The 22,188-nt window shown below is 38.7% G+C and overlaps 1 protein-coding gene across 2 annotated transcripts in view; it reads right to left on the reverse strand.

The window, feature by feature from the left end:
• Positions 1-230: 230 nt before the first annotated feature.
• Positions 231-22,188, reverse strand: part of LOC101159985 (PDZ domain-containing RING finger protein 4) — a 133,955-nt gene continuing 111,997 nt past the window's right edge. For both annotated transcript variants that reach the window (XM_078948535.1, XM_023955661.2), the window contains 7 exons: positions 19,361-19,614; positions 16,980-17,082; positions 12,058-12,156; positions 8,569-8,631; positions 5,843-5,944; positions 5,030-5,158; positions 231-3,503 (listed from right to left, as the gene is read on the reverse strand). In XM_078948535.1, the coding sequence (XP_078804661.1) occupies positions 2,055-3,503; positions 5,030-5,158; positions 5,843-5,944; positions 8,569-8,631; positions 12,058-12,156; positions 16,980-17,082; positions 19,361-19,614 (2,199 nt within the window). In that variant the 3' untranslated portion in view covers positions 231-2,054. The remainder of the gene's footprint in view (positions 3,504-5,029; positions 5,159-5,842; positions 5,945-8,568; positions 8,632-12,057; positions 12,157-16,979; positions 17,083-19,360; positions 19,615-22,188) is intronic.

Consider the following 22,188-nt stretch of genomic DNA (forward strand, 5'->3'; position numbering starts at 1 on the left):
AACTTTAATATTTTTTGCCATACAAGTTTGAGCAACATACAAGTTTGCCCATTTTTCACCAGCACACAGCCCATATCCACGTCTCCATGTCTTTTCCCTTCCTTTTGTCACAAAAGATTAAACCTTTCTTTTTCAGTTTTTTTTTTTTTTTACCTAATAACTGAAAGACTAAATGTTGGTTGTTCAACGCCCTTGTTTTCATTTAGCAAAAACAACACAGATCAATGCACTTTCATACCAAAAACAATAATTTATTTTCATCACCAGTATCACACTATTTAACTTGCTACAAATTGGCCACTTATGCATTACTCGAAATCAGATTATCAGACATTGACTCAAAACATACAGGACGAAGTTTAAAATGTCAAATTTATATTACTTTAATGAAAATGAGGCATTTGGAATGAGTACTATACATGTCGCTGAACTATAAAGACTTTTGAAAAAAGACAATTTCTTGATGTCCCCCAGTCCTTAAGAGTTCTGAGTCCTGCTCAGTGGCAATCGGTTTAATGTGACTGCAGAGATCTTTTAACATAAGTTCTGCAGGATCTGAAAATATCTCCACATTAAAAGAAAAGAAAAGAAAATCATAAGATATAAGAATAAAGCAGAAGCTCTTTGTGGTACAGAAATATACTGTTTTTGTGTAGGAAGTCACAGAACTTAATGCACCTTTGATGTTTGACTGTTTAGGCTGTTGTGAGTAAAGGAGAGTAGAAAAAATAGTTAAAAGCCAAAAGCAGGTCCATAGGATTTCAGACATTATATGTGGAGAAAAAGAATCACTGCAAAATAAAACAGCAAACTAAATTCATTGATTAAAGCTGAAGGTCTATATAAAGATCAGGCCTGTTTTACCACAAAATGAGCATCCACAAAAAAAGGAAAAAAATGCATCTCAAACAGGGAAAAAAAGATTAAAAATTTAAATTAAAAAAGAAAAGTACAAACCAAACGAACAATTTTGTTTCACAGAATTGTAATGACACTGGTGGTTTATTGAATGAGTTCACATACTTTGCAAAGACAACAGTCACCCACTCTGATGAAATTTGTGTTTTTGGTGTTTTTGAGGCATTTTTCTCATGAAGGAGGACATTTATGTAGAAAAATAAGCCTAAAATTACACTTCCAAGTGTTTTTTTTATTCAAATCGTGAATCAGGAGCAGATGCAAAACCGCCAATGGAAAAAGCTTGTACGCTGGGGTTGTGACGAGCTGTAAGCTAGTAAGCGAATGTAAAGAAAGGGATGATTGGAGGCATGGATGGACTCAGAGGCAAATTTCTGCCGCTCTGCACAAACTATGTCTTAAAAAACGACCCAGGTTTCTTTGATTTTGGCTAAAAACAACATAAACATGATTAAAAGACCACTGCAAACGCTTTTACAATAGCTCAAAAGATGATCAGAGTGAGACTTTAATTCAAATGCTTAGCCACTTTAATTTAATATTTTCTAGCTGAAAAAACTTGACTATAGGTTGTGAACCTGTTTTTTTCTCAGGTCATGCTGACTAAAAGGATCAAATGGCTTTTATTATGTAATTTTGAACATTTATAAAAGTGTAATTGCCATGTTTAGGTGGGTGTCACATTTTTAGTTATTTTTATTTTTTTTAGCATTGTCAATGCATAGGATGAAATGAAATGAAACATGAAATCATGTCATCAACTGTATTCCCTATAAAAGCACTTTGAAAGTTTGAGGTTAAATTGTATTTTGTTAACTTAAAAACAAGAAAAAGAACAGCCACTGCCAAATGGTCATACAACCTCAGGCATAATAGAAAAAAAATAAACACCAAAAAAACTTGAGAAACTAAACAAATAAATGCATTCTCATAGTTTCATAGAAATTTTTTTTCTTCCAGAGCGGTGTGTCTTTGAAAAAACATTGATAAAATGAGATGCCACTGATAGTCTTTACAAAATGCATTTTTTGTATTACAAAGTGTGAAAAATATTCATATTGTCCTCATAAAAATGCCACATTTAACGAGGCAAGTATGTAGTACCACATAGGTAGAATGCATGAGGGTATATTTCTTTATACAGTAGTGACTGAAAGGAAGGCATTGTTCACGTTTGCACCCTCGGGCGCCTTCGCACCGTGAGTCATCAGCTCCTGGATCGTCATCCAGCTATCCAAGATCTTCTTGTTGCGTTTCTTCATCATCTTTTTGTGGCTGAGCTCTATGATGCTGACTTCCTTGCGACCTTCATTGCTGCTCTGCGGGTTTTCCCTCAAGCTTTCCAGTCGACTACGCTGCATGAATTCCCGCCTCCTCCTCTGCTCTTTTGCCCTGACAAGGTGCTGCTTTCTTTCCTCTTTACTCCAGTACCTCCCCATCTTCATTTCACTCATGGCATCATCATCCGTAGTCATGCCGCCACTGCGTTCTTCTTTAATCTTTAAGGCTCGCTCCCTCAGGATCTTGTCTCTTACAGGCCTCTTGGTGATGTAACGAGTGCCGTCGCTTCTGATTTTGACCTTCCACTCCATTTTGGGCTCATTAATAGGTCGCTGAGGCTCTTTACAAATGCTAAGGAGGCTGAGTTGGCTCTGAGCGTATTCCACAGCTGAGTGTTGCTGGATTAGCTGCATGTAGCTCTGGTAATGGCTGGCATGAGCCGGGATGTTAACCTGCCTTTGCTGGGAACTGTGAGAAGGAGAGAAGTAAGGAATCTGAGAGGTACATTGTGTAACTTTCTTTTTGCTTTCGTCTTCAGCCTGAGGCATCTGGTCTGTCTCTGAAGGATTGCTGTGGTCGGGGCTGCTGCCCTTCCCCACTGTTGGAGCACGACTTGCAGTAATGACTGAGGGACCTGCAAGTCCACTGCACAGGTTTCTCTGGTTAGTGAGGCTCACCATTCTCTGGAGCGAGTGCTCGGGGGAGCGATCCATCGCCAGAGGAGTACTCCGCGAACTCTCTGCAGTGTTATAGGCACTGGAGCTGTCCTTGTCCGATTTCTCCAGCCTTTCATTAATGTCAGCCAGCTTGCCCCTTGTGGACTCTTCACAGTGTGGACCCCTGGGGGAAGGCGCGGAAAGGCCCTTTACTGGAGACTCCTGGCCCTTCCGAAGCTTATGAGCCTGCATGATGTTCTGACACTCAAGCTCGATGCTGCGCAGCTCCTCATTGAGCAGGCGGAGCTCGTGCTGTACGCTGCTCTGCTCTGCCATACTGCACTCGATGGTGCTGCGCCGGCTGTAGAAGAGGTCATACTCGCCGCTGTTGCGTATCTGACATTTTAGCTCCAGTAGTTGCCGATAACTGTCACTCTCAGTTTCTATGTTGTCCTCCTCTTCCTCGTCGTTTTCCTCCAGTCTTGTGGAACTGGCAGTGCAGCGAGAGTTCCGATTGTCTCTGAGGCACTGGGACAGGCGTCTCTGAATTTGCGCCAAAACGTTATGCTCTGAACTTGGTTTTCTGTCTTTCATACTGTCCCTTTGATGAGGCACTGTGGAGCAGGAGGGCCTGTCGTCTTCAGTTCTCTGAAAGGTGTAATATTAGTTTAATTATATACAGTTATAATGTAATAATGTATTGTCAAAAAGTGCAACATATTTAAAGGAACCTAGCTAGCAAAGCCAAGTGGGCCCCATATGGTTCAAAAGTGGGCAGAAAATGTGGGCCCCGAATGGGTTTGTCCACAGTTTCCGTGGTGGCTCAGTGGACACGGTAGCTGGCTCTGCCGGCCCCTGGGCGGCGCCGCTCGCATGCTCTGCCGGACCCTGAGCAGCGGAATTCACATCCCTGCACAGTATAGCGAGCCAGCCCACTGAGTGCCCGCTTAAGCCAATATGGACAAATACAGGTGGGGCCACCAAAAAAAACTGTGAACACACCCATTCAGGGCCCACATTTTCTGCCCACTTTTAAACCATATTGGCCCCACTTCGGCCTTGCTGGTTGGGAAGCAGTTTGTTTAAGAAGCATTTTAACAAAGCTTTTAGGGGAGTTTTAGTTAATTGAATACGTTTTGGAAACATATTCAGGATGTATATATGATCTCATTTGAATTTTGTGGCAGCTACAACTTTTTAGTTATTTCAGGGTGTGTCAGGGTTTCATGCCTCTATTTATTTACTTGTATTTTAAACGGCATGTATTTGACAAACATGCACAACAAATGTGCTACATGCTAGCTGTCATTAATACTTTGCTTAATTATGATTTAAATGACTTGTATTTTGCATGTGTAAGTTGAATGTCCTGTCTTGATGATGTTCTGTGCATTGATGTAGACAGTTTTATTCATCCACCCATTTTTTTAACCAGCCTAAACCCTAGCTTTTGGGGCCACATGGATGCTGGAGCTTATCCCAAAGTGTACCCTACTGTTGGCCGTAGGCGGGGTACAACCTGGATTCTTTGTCACAGGGCGACACAAAGACACACAACCACACACACGCACACTTATGGGGCAATTTAGAAAAATCACCAAGCCTATGAAGCATGTTTTTGGACTGTGGGAGAAAAACCCGTGGACTCATGAGGAGAAAATGCAAATACACACAGAAAGGTTCCACCTGGGATTAAAACCGGGACCTTTTTGCTGTGAGGAGATAGTGCTACAGACAGTTTTAGATTTTCAAAAACTCCACATTTTTTTATATTAAATTTTTTAATTTTGTATTTCCTTACTCTGTTTTGAATTGTCTTGAAGTTACATTTCTGTTCTGATACCTTAAAGCTTCTGAAGTCTCATTTTTTTGCAGGATGTTATTTTCTCAAAAACATCTAAAACATAAAATTATTACTAATATATTTGTTTAAAAAAAAAAGTTTTCTTGAGTCACAGGTTAGTTAATTTATTTGCCATTTTTGCAAATACTCACCATTAAAAACTCTGAGTTGCTGGCATTGTAATATTATCATTTAGTATGAACATCTGAAAATAAGTCTCTTAGTTTTTCACTGATTTTAGAGTCTGAAGAAAGTAAAGAAAGTACAAAATTCTTGTGTTTAACTTTTGTTATCTTGTTGCTGACAACTAGCTGGCTGTTTCTGTCCGGACCTGCTCGTTCTCCTGGTCCTCCTGTAGCACAGCTAACTCCATCTCCTCTCTCTGCTGCTCCTCCAACATTTCCATCTTGAGCTGCTCCAGGAACTCACTGTGCTCGTCGTCCAGCCAGGCCTCCTCCAGCTGGGGGTGAATGAAGAGGGAAAGCATATGGGAATGCGTTAGAAAGTTTTATTACTTGTCAAAGCAAAGAGCATGTGGCGACACACTGTCTCAAAACAAATAACTGAATTTTCCAAATGGGTGCCCCAAATGGGATTTCCAGAAAAGCCTTAGCATGGTTCTAAACAAGACACAAAGTCATTTTTGACTAATATTGATGCGTCTGCCTCCTCTCCAAGACACAGTAAAACTGCTTCTAGTAAAACAGGTCTATAAAAGCAGAACTTTTAATTTTTTTGCTCCACATCATCCATCAGTTGGTTTGATGTGAACCAAATGGCATCTATATCTGATGACTTCACATTTACTACCAAAAGACCCATTTAATTACGAATAATCTACTGCTGTTTCCTGCTCATCTGCACTGCAGCAGAATCCTTCCACTTATTCTTCCTCGGCCTTGGGTCTGAACTGAGTTCACATTAGCATGCCATTAGCTTTTATGGCTTACCGTTGGAAGTCAATTACAGTGGTGCTACATAAAAATAAAACATGATGAGGTGTCCCTGTGGTAGCTTAGATGTCTCTGCAGTGGGAGGAGGGGATGGTTGGCAACCCCAGAGTGCCAAGGTTTGCTCTGAGCAAACATACTTTAGATCAAAAACCTTCATGACTGTTCCTCAGAAATTGGTGGGGGTTTCTAACCTGCATGTCAGGTCTGGCAACTAGGAGGACGATGTTCCTACTTTCGTCGTTGAAGAGTGCCGCCATCGCTTCCTCTCTGTCTTTGACATCTTGGCCATTAATCTGAAGACAAAAAAACACGATAGTCTTCGTCATTATTTACCACACGAGTAATAAAAAACACAGTCTAACTCCAAGGCTTGGAAAATCAATGAAAAAAAACCAAACAGTATGAAAGACTTCTTTTTTCAAAACACGCCCTCCTGCTTTCCTTGCTGTGTGAACCTGGACGTGGCAGTAATTATCGGTGAGAAAGTGGCTGGGGGCCAGCAGAGCTGCTGCGTTCACCCTAGTGTCCTCCAGCACATCTAGCTGAACAATTAACTGGCCTCTGACAGACATCTTCCATCTTTTTGTGAGAAAATGTATGGCCGTGTCACTGCTAGATAATAATGTGAGGAGATGCTTACACATCCTTACTGTGCACACTGAATCAGATCGGCGGCACATATTATGATGAACACAATCAGGCAATTTCACCAATTTTTTGACGCGATCATGTTCCATATTTTCAGAATTATTAGGCACACATAACCCTTGTGCTATCTTAGATCAGTGTTTTTCAACCTTTTTTGAGCCACGGCACACTTTAACCTTGACAAAAATCCCGCGGCACACCAGCATCCAAAAAAAAACAAACCCAGAAATTCATGGTCTGTTTTGTTTGACAGCCCCCCCCCCCCCCCCCCCCCGCAATCTCACGTGGATTTTTGTGATAATTGTGGCAGAAAAAGCAGGAATTTGCGGCTGTTTTATCTAAGACATGAACCACCAGCTAAAGACGAGCTTTAGCTGGTATTTTTGTTAGAACTGAGCGACTTTATCAGCAGAATTAAGAACAAGGAAGTGAAGACTTTAAGCACTTCTGATTGGTCAGACTGATGACATGTTATTAAGCCTTCAAGAATGATTGGCAGAGACAGTTAAAGGGGCGGGACTTTTCCTTACACACTTATAGCTGCAGCTATATCGCGGTACCGTGATTCTTATCAAAATGTCTTTAATAGAATTAAATAAACACAAAGAAAAAGTCATTTTAAGATCTTTTATATTCCTAACTACTCAGTGTTTTATCAGGGCCTGTTTGGATGAACACAGAGCTGATTTCCTGGAGATGGAAAATGTTTTTAGATCAGTGAATGAGGGCAATTTCCCACGGCACACTAGTGTGCCGCGGCACACTGGTTGAAAAACACTGTCTTAGATGACCCCACCCTTACATTGACGTGTTCTCCCTACATGAAGATTTCATGTAATCCATGGACACCAGTGAAGATCACAAATCATTGAAGAAAAAAGTTTCAGCGCACTGTCTAGTGGGTCTAGATGACCCAACTCCCAACGTCAAAGTGCCTAGGATAGCACAAGGGTAAAAAGCCTTTTTTTTTTCCAAAAAACGACAGTGCGCCTTATAATCTGATGTGCCTTATATACAGATTCATTCTATTTGTGCTCATTAATGTTGAAGTGATTTTGAAAGCAACACAACGTTCTGTTAAAATATTTGTTTTTGTTTTTTGCAAGTTGTAAACAAGATTAAATGTTATTGTAAATAAATATACTAACTATTTTAACTATTTTATCTATTACTATTATATACTATATTATTACTATTATATACTATATTTATCTATTACTATTTTATTTTTATCTTACTAAACACACCCTGAAACAGACACATACATAAGTTTAGATTAAGTTTAAATAGTGTTTTTAACCAAATGTTTTTTTCAGTAAAATCTTTTTCTGTTCAAAGATAAAAAAAGTAAAGTGAAAGTCTGTGAAAAGTGCAACACCTCCAATTTCTTTTTTCTAGAGGGGTAGGAAAAAGAGAGGGAAGGGAAAGTAAAAGTTGGGAACAGTCAATAGAAGACGGAATTGTGTGTTTAGGTCCGGTAAATCTTGCAATACATTTTAAGCCTTATTTCTTCCTACCTGAACAGCCTCCCTTGTTTAAGTAAACAAACAAGAAAAAATTGCAGGTAGCAATGTTTTTCCCCTTACCTTTGATATAAAATGCACAGAGGATAACGCGGATATTTTGACACTGAAAGCAAAAGACTGAGCAGAAAAGTGAAGGATTTAATGGCCATGGTGGCTTTGTCTGGTAGAAAGTGCACAAATGCCATTTCCCTAACAATTTAAGTAGGAGATCTTATCAGAGATGTTGGAGTCCGGCTTTTAAGCTGTATGCAAGTGGCAAAAAGTAAATCCATTAGGAGATTTTAACATTAAAACCAAAGGCTATTACTCCTTTTTCTCAAAAACAATCACCCTCCCACAGTAATCCTCAGATAGCACATCATCTTGCCATAAAACCTGACAAATACGGCTCTCTGCTCTCAAGCCTGTAGATGAAGTCAAAGGCTAATAGCAGTCACAGCCTCTCAGATATCCCACAGGAGGCAAAGAACTGAAGCTCAGCATCATCCTAAAGCATAACTCTTAAAAAACCCCAGTTGATGCTGAGTCGGTAACTAAAACAGCCAAGGGGACATTTTTACCTCCAGTAACAGTCACAGCGTGCGCAGGTTCCTCCTTTAATGTGCTGCCATTAAACATAAATGCACTCTTGTGTAGGGAGACAATGAGGAGGATGGCAAAATTAACAAAAAATGAGGATTTTTATGCTCTGCTTAATGAGAGTCGCTGGGTTTGGAAAGGCCCACAAGTAAGTCTCACCACACCTGTAAAATGCGATCCCCCTCTCGGATCCGTCCATCATTGGCAGCAATGCTGTTTGGACAGACCTGTTAAGACAAAAAGAATATAAATATTTCTTAAATATACTTTCACCCTCAATCTTGAGCAGATGCTGAATTAAAATAAGAATGGTTTTGTCATCTTTGAAAATTTCAGTATTTCCCGGGAAGTTTATGAAGCACAACCATAATCAAAAGCCCTGTGAATGAGCCAAAGTGGATGATCCCAGTGCTGCTCCTGTGTATAGAGACTGTCAACAAGAGGGCAGGACCCTTTCATCAGTTGTACATGTGGTCATTTATTTTACTTTCTTTTAATGCAGTCTATGAAGAAGCAGCAAGCTCTCCATCTTTATGATAGTTCACTCCTACACAAGGGACTGATCCGTCTGAGGGAAAAACCCTCCTTAAGGTTCGCTTCTGATACAAAAAAAAAAAAAAAACAGAAGGCAGTGTTTTTCCTGTCACCAGATCTCAACCCAATAGAGATCCTTTGGGATGTGGTGGAAAGAGAGATTGGCATCATGAATGTGGAGCCGACAAATCTGCAGCAACAGTGTGATGCTGTCATGACATTATGGACCAAACTCTCTCAGGAATGTTTCCAGTACCTTGTTGAATCTGTGGCACCAAGGATTTAGGCAGTTCTGAAGACAAAGGGGGTCCAACCCGGTATTGGAAGGTGTACTTAATAAAATAGCCTGTGAGTGTATTTCTTTCTTTCTGTAAAACTTTGAATAAGTTTAGTCCCCATGTACACCGAACTTCACACTTTCTTTCTGATGCTATAGAATAAAAATTGAATAATAGATCCAAGAGAAAATTTAAGAAAGACGGAGAACTGGACTGAAAACAAACAAAAGTCCCACTGTTGAGAATGAACTCTTCTGGCACAAATTTAATCTCTTTTTCTGTCTAAAGACAACAACACTTTTGGATGAGATCTAAAAAGAGCCATTAAGTCTGGAAAGATCAGAGCAAACGATGCATCCTTACACCTCATCTGAATGCAGAACGCTCTCCTTTTGTTTTTTTTTCCTCAAAGAAACAAACACCTAATCATGACGTGAGTGTTATCATTTGCTCAGCTCCTAAACACCTTGTATGTTCATTAAAACTTCAAAAGATTTGCGAGAAAAGTGTGTTTCAATTCATTTAAAAAGGAGGAAAAAAGAGAGCCCAATACTGCTTTTACTTGGTTATTTAATACGGATAAGATGTCAAAAGCTTTATTTGAGTTTGTTTGGTCCCTTTTCTTCTCTTTTCTTTATCTGTTTGTTTTGGTTTGATTTTTATTCTGCGCCGCAGTCAGATTGCCTGTTCACCAATGTCATTTCTGTTTTGATGGAGCTCACTTTTGAAGTACTGCAGCCAATAAAGAATCCTGCGATGCACTAAAATACTAGAAGAAATCATAAATTACAAAAATGAATATTAAACGTCACAACTATTTTAGTTTGCAAAAGAAGTCTCAGTGGCTGCAACACTTCACTTGGGTGCTCTGATCTGGGGAAATGATGATTGTCGGTTTCAACAACAGAGTATAATATGCAAATGTGAGACTTCAAAGAGCCCAAGTATTTTTAGAATATGCATGAAGTTTTGCCTCGAGAGTATTAATATTTGATTTTTTTCACTCTTGATAGCTAAAGAAAAACAGCAGGTTTCAGAAGAATTTGTTATTTTTTGAGGCATGTCAGAAAACAAAACAGAATATACTTTTATTTTTTTGTGAATTTTATATATAAATCAATTATTTTGGCAATTATGCAACTTTTTTTGACATTTATTTATTCTGATTTATACTACACACGAGTATTTTACTGAAGACCGTTTTAAAGGAGATGCTTGTATAATAAAACAGCGGACAAAAGTGATCCGATTTCTCTCATGACTTCTTCATGACAAAGTAAGATGATGAAACTCTCACTGTCTCATATAAAAGGAATGGACTTCTTTCATCTCCAGACAGAGCAATGACTTGCATCATAAAGAGCTTATCCAGGTTTAACTTTGATAAGATTTCAGTTTATTTTATGAGTGAGGGCACTGTCCCGTCCCAGCTGAGCAGTTTTAACTACAGATGAGCATTTTTTCCCCCATGGATACTACTGTGTTAATGTCCAAACATGAACCTTCACAGACCAATTTTGATGTAAAATAAATGAAAAGTCAGTCTTAAAGGGAACTAGATCATTATTTATAATCTTTGAACTTCATTTTAGTTCTCTAGAGTGTTTTTTTCTACCTGTGGTGAACTGTTTGCATGATCTGAGAATCCGTTTTCAGCGTGGACCAGGTCCACACAAGATCAAGAGTTGTTTTTTTGTCTTTCTTGTCATTTTTTTAAATCATAAATAATTGTGGTTAGCTCATTTATTTTCAACCAATGGACTTGCAACTCTTTGTTGTTTTTTTCCCCACAACCATCGAATGAAATAAACATGTTACTTTGGGCATCTTGATTAGGATAAAAAATGATTTAGATCCATTGACTGAAAGATGTGTTACTGAATTCCTCCATGAGCCATTTTCTTGAGTGAATTTCTGTCAAGTGCACATAAAAGAGAAAGAAGAAAGAGACAAACTCAGGGAGAAGTATGAACATGTCTATAAATTCATGAGTGCACAAAAAAAAACTACTTTGAAGGTATTTAAAGGCTCCAGCATTGTCAAAAATGTATTTATATCTAATTTTGCTAAACAAAATGTGACTGCAGCCCAATAACTATGCATTGCTGTAAAAACCCCAAAGTTTTTTAAACATAAATTTACATTTTTTTATGTTTTTATTTACTCCATTATTTCCTACAGTTCAATACAATACTGCAATTCTTTTTAAAACCCACTCGAATGAAAATTGTGTTTTGGGATTTTTAAACATTCTCGTAGCATTTTTCTGATGATTGAGCACATGTATAACGAAAGTTGAACCTAAATAGGCATTTCTGAGTCTTTCTTTGTTCCAATTGTAATGAATCAGGAGCAGAGGAAAACATGCCATTGGAAAAAGCTTGTAACTGTGACGTGGAAGCTATAATCGGCGGACTACAAGCTTCCTGGTCCACTCCATTCGGATGCATCTACTTGTAGACAAATAGATTCATCAATGTCTTTGTTTTCCTCGTCCGAGGAAAGTGGTACAGCAGGATAGCTCCATTATTGCTCACCATTTTTTTGGCACCGCTGATGTTAGGTTGGAGGTATGAAGGGCTGTTAGCTAGAGAGTGTGAACAGAGGGTTGATGGGAAGCAGGGGCGGGCTTACTCCATGCCAACAGTCCCGCCCACAATTCAGGGATAAATTTCCAATGACTTGCTGCCGCTCTACAAAAACTATGTCCTAGGTTTTTTACATTTTTGGCTAAAACCCATATTTAAAAAAACAAATGGGAACTGACAATAGATCAATAGATTATGGGAGTGGAACCTTAATTTAAACCAAAAACCTGTGAGGGGCAAGATATGATCTTACCTCACTGACATAAATGGCCATGTCCTCTTCTTCATCTGTCCTGTAGCAAAGAGTCAACCCCAATTTCTCTTGACTGCTGAGTCGGCAAAGTTCAACTTCCTGTGTAAAAAAAAACAGAAGCGGTGGGAATTTATACAAAAATAAACAAAGCTATTTTATGTCTTTAAATGATCCTTTTGACAAAGTTAATATTAACTATAACTACAAACATATGGAGAAGTTAATATGCTCAAGATCATAAAACAAGCTTTTTAGGACCTAATGCTTGCAGAGGTCCAACTGTGAAAGCATCCTTTCTTATGCTGCAGCTATTTGATCATGGAAGATGTCAGATGAGAGAGTTTCATCAATGCAGGTTTGGTAAATGTTAATTGACCACAGGTTTTAGTCCATGTTGCAGAATGTAATGATGTAACTATAATTACATGTTTTGCATCCCTGCTGTAACGTCCAAGCATTGATAACAACAAGCTGTTAAAACGTCGATCTTGTCTCCATAAATTCCTCTTGTATGCTTTCAAATGCAGCTTGTAAGCTATGAGGCTAAATTAACCACAAACTGTTCACACTTCCCCGGGGATGATGTGCACACAGCCCCTTTGTACAGACTCTGCAATTTCCCCTTCCCACAACATGCAGCACAACATAAAACGGCTGTAGCCCCCTCTCCAAGCGCTGAAACATATCAAGAGTGTTTGAGGGAATCAAGTGCGAAATGGCCTCCTGGTCCAAGGTTTCATTAGAGCAGCAGCGCTGACTCTCGGCAGCAGGAGCAAAGTGGTGGAGTGGAGGGCAGGATGGAGCGGGCACAGAGAAATGAGATAGAGGGATAGTTTCTGGTGGAGCTTACAGAGGTCTCACACCGACTCAGACATTCATTTCATCTGGGACAAGTGTAGCCGACGGGTTACACATGTTAGATGAGGCATTGCTTTGGGAGGGGATTGGGAAAGGTTAGCAACCTGACCATGCTGGGATAAGATAAAGGAAAGAAAGTGGTATTGGCATACCCAGGATTTTGTCTGCCATGCACACACACACACACTAGTACTGTCATATTTTCCAAAATGTTGGAGCTTTGTGTTTCTCAATACACTCACAGGTGATCTAGATCACGGAGGATCAGGGATGTAAAGCTATTTGATATACAGGCACGCATATAAGTGCGTGCAGACATACAAGGTTCATCCACAGTTTAAAATATAACATGCATCATATGCAGTGACAGTATTATGTCTGTAACTTTTTGTCATGCACTCTTGGTTTTTGCACATTATTAAAAAATGGAGAGAATTGACAAGAAAGAGCTGAAAAAACTGGCAAAATGTTTTTTGAAATACACCTTTCAGTTTTAGTTGGATGTGAGAAAAATAGATTTTTCTATAAAATAGGTTTTTAACAACCTGTAGTTTACATAAAACTAGGTTCTTGGATTGACTCTTTTAGAAATGATGGTCTCTTTATTAGTGAAGTGATTTGTGAAGATGCAATGTAACCGGCAGTTCATTTGTGCGCAATACCTTAAAGATCCAATCCAATGAAGATTATGTTTTAGGTCATTTTAACATGTTCCTGAGGCATTTTCTGACAATGGATGACATACAGAAAAAGATAAAATCTCAAAATTGAATTTCTAAGTTGTGATTTAGGAACAGCTGGATTAATGCAGACATTTTTGCTTTCCTCCTCTGAGCTGGCATCTGGCTCAAAAGTGTACAGCTGGATAGCTCCAGTATTTCTCGCTATTTTGTTGCACTGGTAATGTTAGATTGAGGTTGTGTGGGGCTGTAAGCTAGCAGGACAAACAGAGTTCTCAGCAGTGGGGAGGGGACGGTGCTGCTCCACATCAACTGTATTGCCCACAACTCAGACGCAAGTTTCTGCTGAACTCCTGCTGCTCTGGAGAAACTGTGTCCTAGAAAACAACACAGGTTTTTAGGGATTTTGGTGGGAAAAAAAGCTGCAGCGGCAGCTCTTCAGCAGTCGCAGATCAATAATGCACTCCACAAATATCAACAGCAGCAGCAACAACAGCAGGAGCAACCCCCACAGCAGCAACTTTACAGTACATAATCATAATTAAAAGAACACTGAAACGGTTTTTAAATGGATCAAATTATGATCGGAGTGGGTGTTTTATGATAAAAAGTTCCTTATGCAGTTGGTAAAACTTTACCCCCATAAAATAAGAGGGAATGCTGCAGACAGCAGGCATTGTGCATGTTAGATGACGTGTGAAGGTGTGTGAGAGTGACAGAAGGGAATGATAGATAGCACCTTCAGTGTCACATCTCTATAAAAGAACTAAGTCCAAACAAATTAAAAGCCAAGAGCAAAGCAGGTGCCGCACGATGTGTGTCTGCAACTCGACAGTCACTTCTAATTAATACCTTGATGTAAAGCTGCAGAGCTGCAGCTTTAGACCCAGAGAAAGCAGAGCGTTGGTCTCATTAGAGGGTATTGAAGCAACAAGTCTCTGCCAGACTTTTCTTTTTTATCAGACACTTTTTCAGCTTTACTGTTTTTTGAGTGGAGAAAAAACACCTTCTTCAAATGGCTTAGTCAAGGGTGACTGTCTCCCAAACCATCAAAAGCACGTTCACCAATCTCTGTCTCCCCTCCTCCCCCTTTACTTTTTGATTTTTTTCCCCTCTGTTCTCCCCGTAAGCTCTCTGGCTCTCTGGCGCGGCACAGGGACAAGGGCTGACAGTAAATTAATGACTGTGATGGCGTGATTAAGTGGAAGATTGCTGCCCACCATCAAAGCACATAGCATGCTGTCATAATAATCATGCCTTTGATTACCAGTAATTGAAAAAGCAGTTGCAAATGCATGGATGAGTGCCACGAGCTGACAGAGAGACAAGATTATATTCAGGCTTGAAGATCTTTCTCAGAACAAGCCAGAAATCATCACTGAACCACTGACACAGTGCTGCCGCAGTTCCCGAAAACCCATTATGTAAAAGCCTGAAATTGCAAGACTAGGCAGGTGTATTTTAAGACCCACAAATGTCACAACAAATGAAGATGTGGAGAAAATCTACAAATAAAAACAGAGCTGCTACATAGGAAACTTCCACAGGGCCGTGGTAACTCATGTGGTTAGAATAGAATAGAATAGAATAGAATAGAATGCCTTTATTGTCACTGTACACATGTACAATTCGCATCACACGCGCATGCAGTGAAATTAAAGCCGCTCACTATTCAGTGCAAACATGCAAGAAAGAAGTAATCTCGCAAAATAATATAATAATAAAATAAAATAATTTCACAAAATGAAGAGCACAATATAGGAATAGGAAATAAATAGGAATAGCACAATAGGAAATAAATCCTGCCAAGTGAAGTAAAGGACATCTAATAAATACTGCTAAGACTTCCTTTTAGGCTGAATAAACAATGGTGAAAATAGCTTGTTAGTAGCTCCTTACCATAATAAGATAGAGTTTTCAGCTCATATCATGTAAACAAAACATGTAAATAGTCGGCAGTTCAGACACACAGAATGAGATTTATAAACATCATTGATGCACTAAAGTGCTTTATTGCATATTTGGATTTAAAATCTGAATTAAAGACACCCAACCTTTTTCTAATGTGAAAAGACATCTCACACTCAGTGAGTGGAAACATTCAGAACAAATTCAATTGAACAAATAAAAGGAGGGAAAACAGAGCAATCATCATACATCAGAGTGGCCCTCAATTGCGAATGCTCGCTCCTCAGTGACTTGGAAACAAAGACTGATGGAGAAAAGCAGTAAGCAGAGAAAGGGGCTATAGATAGATAAATGACATTTAAATTAATTTATACGTGTCGCGTGTTTTTGAGGCGTTACTTTTTCTTGTCTTCATTGTCAGAAACAATAAAAGCTGCACCATATAGCCTATTTTGATTTTTTTAATGACATTAATTGTCTGGCACCATTTTATTCCCTATCCGTAAAAGAAAAAGTTATGAAATCATTCCTCCAGAAAAAGAGCTTTATTCAAATGAGGGGCTCCTGAGGGATCAGCATTCTAAGTCGGGTGTTGTTTGCGTGTTTCCAGGAGTCATGACATACAGTATGATGTGTTGAAGGAATGTAGACTCACATTTTGGAGAAAGTTTAATATTCAAAATCAATTTAAAAAAATATATTTTCTTTGTCGGTAAAAAAAAAATACCGTCCAGTGGCTGAGTTAGGACATTTTTTATGGGCAGGGTTGGGAGGGGGCCAGAAGACTTTGTAAGGGTGGCAAATGAGAACAAATGGAAGTCCATGACAAACAGAAGGATCAAAAATTTGATTATTGTTGATGAGGTATTCTTAAGGATTTTTCCAAAAATAAGAATTTCCTCTTGCTATAGCATGAAAACAGTGTGGATTCTGACCAAGGCCAGGGTGCTGACAACCCAGATTGGCCCAAATACACAATACAGGGGCAAAGCAAACAATTTGATTTCAAACAATCAAGATTTCATTTTGCAATGCTTAAAGAAGCTTTTATTGAAGGATTCTTAATCGTTGTCAATAATGATATGAATTATATTAAAATTAGGGGGCAAGTTTTTTTTTTTTGCATTGCTTATCAATTTATCCACTTTCTGAACACGATGAATACCTTTTGGGGTCATAGGGTTGCTGGAGCTTATCCCAGCTCCTGCAGTGCGACAGGCCTGGCCAAAATGCCAGTTCGTCATTCTATATCAAATACTTGAAGTAATTATTTTTTCCAAAAAGTTAGCATTATTTAGTCTATAACTAAAACCATCTAGAAGCCTAAGATGTTTTTAAGAGCTGAAACTATTACATTTAAATGATGATTAAACAAAAAAAAGTCATAATATTGTGTGTTACACAAACTTGTGTAATTCAAAATGAATCTTCTATAAAGGTATCATACTTGTATGAACAAAAGTATTTGTCACATACTTCATACTCATATTCCTCTGTCCGGTCTCCTTCAGCTGGAACACCTGAAAGGTAGTCTGTCCCCTCAAAGTAATCCTGCTCCATTGTATGAAGTGAATGACAGCTGTCAGGAGGAAAGACAAAAAAAAGACAATCAGAGAGGAAAGAGTTTGAGTGTCTTCGAGACATTTGCCCTCATTTCTTTTCATAATGCCCAAAAATTTAACTTGACACGATTTGGTAGCTTTTGCCTTCGCTGAAATCACAAGAATAAAGGATTTGTCAAGGGCTTTCATTGTCGCTGGAGCGTGAGTGACAAAAATGTGCGGCTCATTTTTAATAACAGCATATCCAGACTCTGTAATTTGCTTTCCTCTCTTGACAGACCGAACCCCCCACACTGTACCGTGTAATTCTATTGTGACTCCTTCCCTTACCAAACAAAACAGCATTGTGAGGGTCTAACAAAATGACCAGCTGTGGTGCCACACAAGATAATCACTGCAGACTAAAACTATGAAAGAAATAAAAAAAAAACAGCTCTGAAAACTTTAAGAGATGCATTCAAGGCCTGTCTTTCTGACGGATAAGACAATACTTTCAAATTTCATTTCTAAAAGCATAAACGTCCCACCACTTCAATATGTTTCAGATATCAAGACGTACCAGCCGCTCTAAAGAACACAAACCCAATTTCAGAGTCTAGCCACAAAGGTACGACATCAAACATTTATATCATTCCATAAAAATGTCAAAAAGCTGTCTCTCTATCGGTTCGGACACCTGATCACAGATGAGGAGCGGAAAATGTGAATTTTATTGGGCTTATTGATTACATTTGGACGGGGCCTGGGGATGTTTCTATGTGCTGTTTAGTGTTGCCAGTTCTTCTTTTTTTAGTAGCCCATTTGCTTTAATCACCTTGTAAACCTTACTTGAGTCTTAATAGAGGCTCCAAGCTGCTCCAGTTATGGCAAACAGCCTCTGTAGGGAGTTCTACGGTGACAATAAGTACATGTGCAAAATATTTCTCCACAACAATCATCAATGTGATATTTTTTAATGAATGTTTTCTTTCTTTCTTTTTTTTATTGTAATGATACCAACATGGATGAGCGGCCGAATTAGGCTTCCATATTGGAATATGGAAACAAATGATGTTTTGAAAAGGCCAATTATGGTTGGAATTACTTATCTAATAAGCAAAATGCTGCATTCTAATGTCTTTGTTATGTGCCATAAACCTCTATTACACAAATTGCTGCATTTATGGCGAGCTGGACCCAGTTCTTCCATCCCTAATGTTCCCCATTCCCAGTTTACTTCTCCTCAGAGAAAAACAGAAACTGAATGAAAATGTCAATTTTCTGAATACATCTACTGCAATAAAAATTCAAAATGTATTTACTTTTCACACTTCTTGCAAGTTAAAAATATTGCAGATCTGAGATTGTATTCTTTCTATTACCTCTGAACACACTGACAGCATAATGTCATATATTTTTCTGAGCTCAAAGAAATGATTTGCACAGGGTAACCCCAATCAACACTCAAAACGCTCACATTCATTTATTTGTTGATCAACTGTAGTCGTCATTCAGGTAGAACTCATGACTCTAATGTGTTTGATCAAGGAGCACAACATATTTTTCTCATACGGCATTGCTATGGAAACGCTGACAGGAGAGCAGACGCTTGCCGTCAAAATGACCTGTAAAGTGCAGTCAGCATAAGGAAAGATATAAGGATGTTGTGCAATCTGAACTGCTGCTTCTGGTGACCATATGGTTCTACGACAAGTTGAAAGTGGAAAAAAAGAGTAAAAGTTTAATTAGAGCACAGTGTGTCACCAGCTAGATATAATTATAGACCGTTTATGTTCCTTTAAAAGTTAACAACAGTCTCAGCAAAGTGATATCATTCTTAATTTCCCCTCAAGCTGCAGTTTATAGCAGGAATTTCTTTTTTTTTTCCTGTTTGTGTCCTTTTGGTGAAGGCAAATGTCAAGGATGCTAAAAGGCTCATTTATCATACAATTCTTTAATATGTCAAAATACAACAAGAAGCTGGTTGGTAAGTCAATTAGTCGCACATTTGCTCAAATCTTCCCAGCTTGTGATCATAATTGTATGAGCCGTGTTTTTTCTGCTTCATGGCTCACCAACATTTGTGCTGATTTTTTTTCTTTCTCTTCCTAATTATCGAGCTGCAGCCAAAGTCAAAACAAGGACACAACAAAGAATCTGGGTCACTTTTGTGGCAGTGAACTGCAGAGTTTCTTGGTAAATCAGGTTAAATTTTTTAAAAAGCTGTAAAACAAACTCATTATTTATTGGCAGTCATGCAGATGTTAAAATTTAGTTTAAGAGTTTATTTAAGCTGGGGTATTTTGTGAGGAATACCTATCAGAGAGCAGGAAGGGACAGACGTCAGGCACTGGGGGGGTTGTAGGTCGGAGCTTTGCCAGAGCCATAATGTGTTCAAAGGTGATGTCGGTCTGAGTGCACACGTCCACCACATGGATTTCCTGAGGGAGGCCATGTGGGTGGCCGCTGGGGGTACGCCTGATGACCTGCACCACAACGGGGTCTCTGGCAGCCCGAAAGGCCTCCACAGTCTCATCGTGGCTGGACTTGGACAACTCCTTCCCATTAACCTGAGGATGAAGAAAAAGAATCAGATTGGTGGCATCAGAGATCAGTGAAAAATGTGTACAGTTAAGTCTTTAAAGTCTCACTCCGATCATTTTTTTTTAATCTATTGTAAAAGCATTCCCAGCGGGCTTTTAATTATAATTATGCAATCTTCTAGGACATAGTTTCTGTAGAGTGGTAGCAGTTCATTAGACATTTGCTCCTGGTGTTGTGGGAGGGACCTTTGGCATGGAGGAACCCGACCCCCTACCACTACCCATTGCTGAGAGCCCTCTGCTTACGAGTTCTCCCGCTATATTACAGCCCCTCATAACCCCAACCTGACATTACAAGTGCAACAAGAATGGCAAGCAATATTGAAGCTATAAAGCTTTTTAGCCAGATGCCAGCTTGAACAAAGAAAATGAAGATGTCCATGGATCTAGTCGTCTGCAAGCGAATGCATCAGGATGGAGCGGAGCAGGGAGCTTCTGGCACACCCAGCATTTAAATACTATCTTTTTCCAACTGCATTTTTTCATCTGATCCAGAACAATTTGAATAAAAAAAATACTCAGAAATTCAATTTTGAGATTATTTTTTTTAAATATATGTCCTCCATCATCAGAAAAAATAAGACATGTTTAAAACACCAAAAACACAATTTCCTCTGAGTGGGTTTTCAAGACATTCTTTATGTTACTTTCCCTTCACTGCACTTCTTCTTCACAAAGAGCCTTTTCATTAAACTGGATTATCTTCAAAGCAAATTATGAAAATGGTATATTTTATGAAAAACAACATAAAAAAAATCTTACAAAACTGGGTTTGATTACCAGAGTATTAGATCAAAGCCCAAATGGGCCCCTGTTCACTCAATCCATCTTAAATCTCATCTCAACAAAAATGAACTAGATGGATTTTTTATTTTTTTGGCAAACCGGAGCCCATTTGAGCTACAGCTGGCACATATAAAGAAAATCATTGCTTCATTTAGCCAAGTAATTTCTCTGGAAGAGAAATGGTGGCTGTGGAATACCTCAAGGAATGTGCTTCAGTAACACGCCGAAGGCAGAGATAATAATTTAGATAACCGCACAAAGTAAGTAAACAAAGGCAATGAAGTGGAGTTACTCTTTTTGTTCTATTTAAATACAGATTTGGAAAGGAACGCTTCCTCACACAGCCATCTGACGGCAGTTCCTACAAAAGCAAACCATTTCTATTCACAGATCTTTGATGTAGATACAGCTCCACTGAAAAAGTTCCAAAGAAGCAGTTTTATGGGGCTGTAAAAAATAGAAATCCTTTTAAAATGCAATATTTTAGTGGCAGTAAAAATACATAGGCTGGTGGTTATGAAACCACCCAATTTCAAAAGCAGTTGACACTTTCAAAAAACTGGCTGTCTCTGCACTTCTAAACAAACACTTGAAAAACATTAGGCAACAGGGAATTCCTATAGAGAGAAACTCTGCTTTCTTTTTATTATTTTATGATTCAGAATCACTCTGGATTCCCAGTCTTCTTTTTGTTAAAAAAAACAACTGCAACTTTGTTTAAAGCAAGCATGTCCAAAGTCTGGTCCTTGGGACAAATGTGGTCTGCATTTATGTTTCTACTGGTATGCAGGTTCCTGTCATAAAATCAACCATTTGCAGCCCCCAGTACATTATAAAAATAATTCCTTGCGAATGATCAGTTCGATTTTTTTGATTTTAAATGGCTACATTCTGTCATAAACTGTTTGCAAACCTGTGGCAACACTCTCGCTGGACCCTATTGTGATAATTTCTTGCATTCTGTGAACAAAACTAAAGTGCTTGGTACTTCTGAGCAAAAAAAAAAAAATCATGTTAATTTGCTGTTCACATGGTTTACATTTAGAAGTTAATAGTCAGCATTTCATGTAGAATATTATGTCACATTACATGTGAACCCAGATTTAATGTTGACAATATTTTTTCCAAACAGACAAAATTCTCTGTAATTTTGGTAAAAAAATGTATTTTGATATATTTTCTTTTATGTGAAGAATTGAAAATTATCCAATTGTGAAAAAAAACAAAGCATTGCATCGAATAGTTCATCAGCATTTAATGTTTTTATAAGGGTTCAGAGAATGCCAGCCGATTGGTTGGCCCTCACACATTTTACTGCACCAAAAACTGCAAAGATTATTTGGAAAACACTAATTTAAAGCAAAAGTGATGGATTGATGAATCCAAGTCCAAATTCATTATTTGAGCTTGACAAACAATTATGGTTTGATTTCGTACAAATCTCACAATCCCAAAGAGCTGTATGCCTGACCTCACATTTGGATACATTTTCAAATTTTTGCTGCTATTCTGTTTTCCAAATATCTGTACAATAATCTTGTCATCTTAATCTCACCACATCTGCTCTTGAGTTTACCCAGTCTTAACTTTCCTTTCTCACCAGCAGCCTGTCTGTCCTCGCGTTTGACACCCGGCTCACTGACAGGATAACTGCCATATTGGTACCAAGTGTCACTCATACAGTTTCTGTGACTCCTTTGACCCGCAGCTATTCTCCACCATCTTGGCCTATATTTGTCTGCAGCACTCCGTGTT

The sequence above is a fragment of the Oryzias latipes genome, chromosome 6 (assembly GCF_053564925.1).
Source record: "Oryzias latipes strain Hd-rR chromosome 6, Olatipes_Hd-rR_3.1".
NCBI lineage: Eukaryota > Metazoa > Chordata > Actinopteri > Beloniformes > Adrianichthyidae > Oryzias > Oryzias latipes.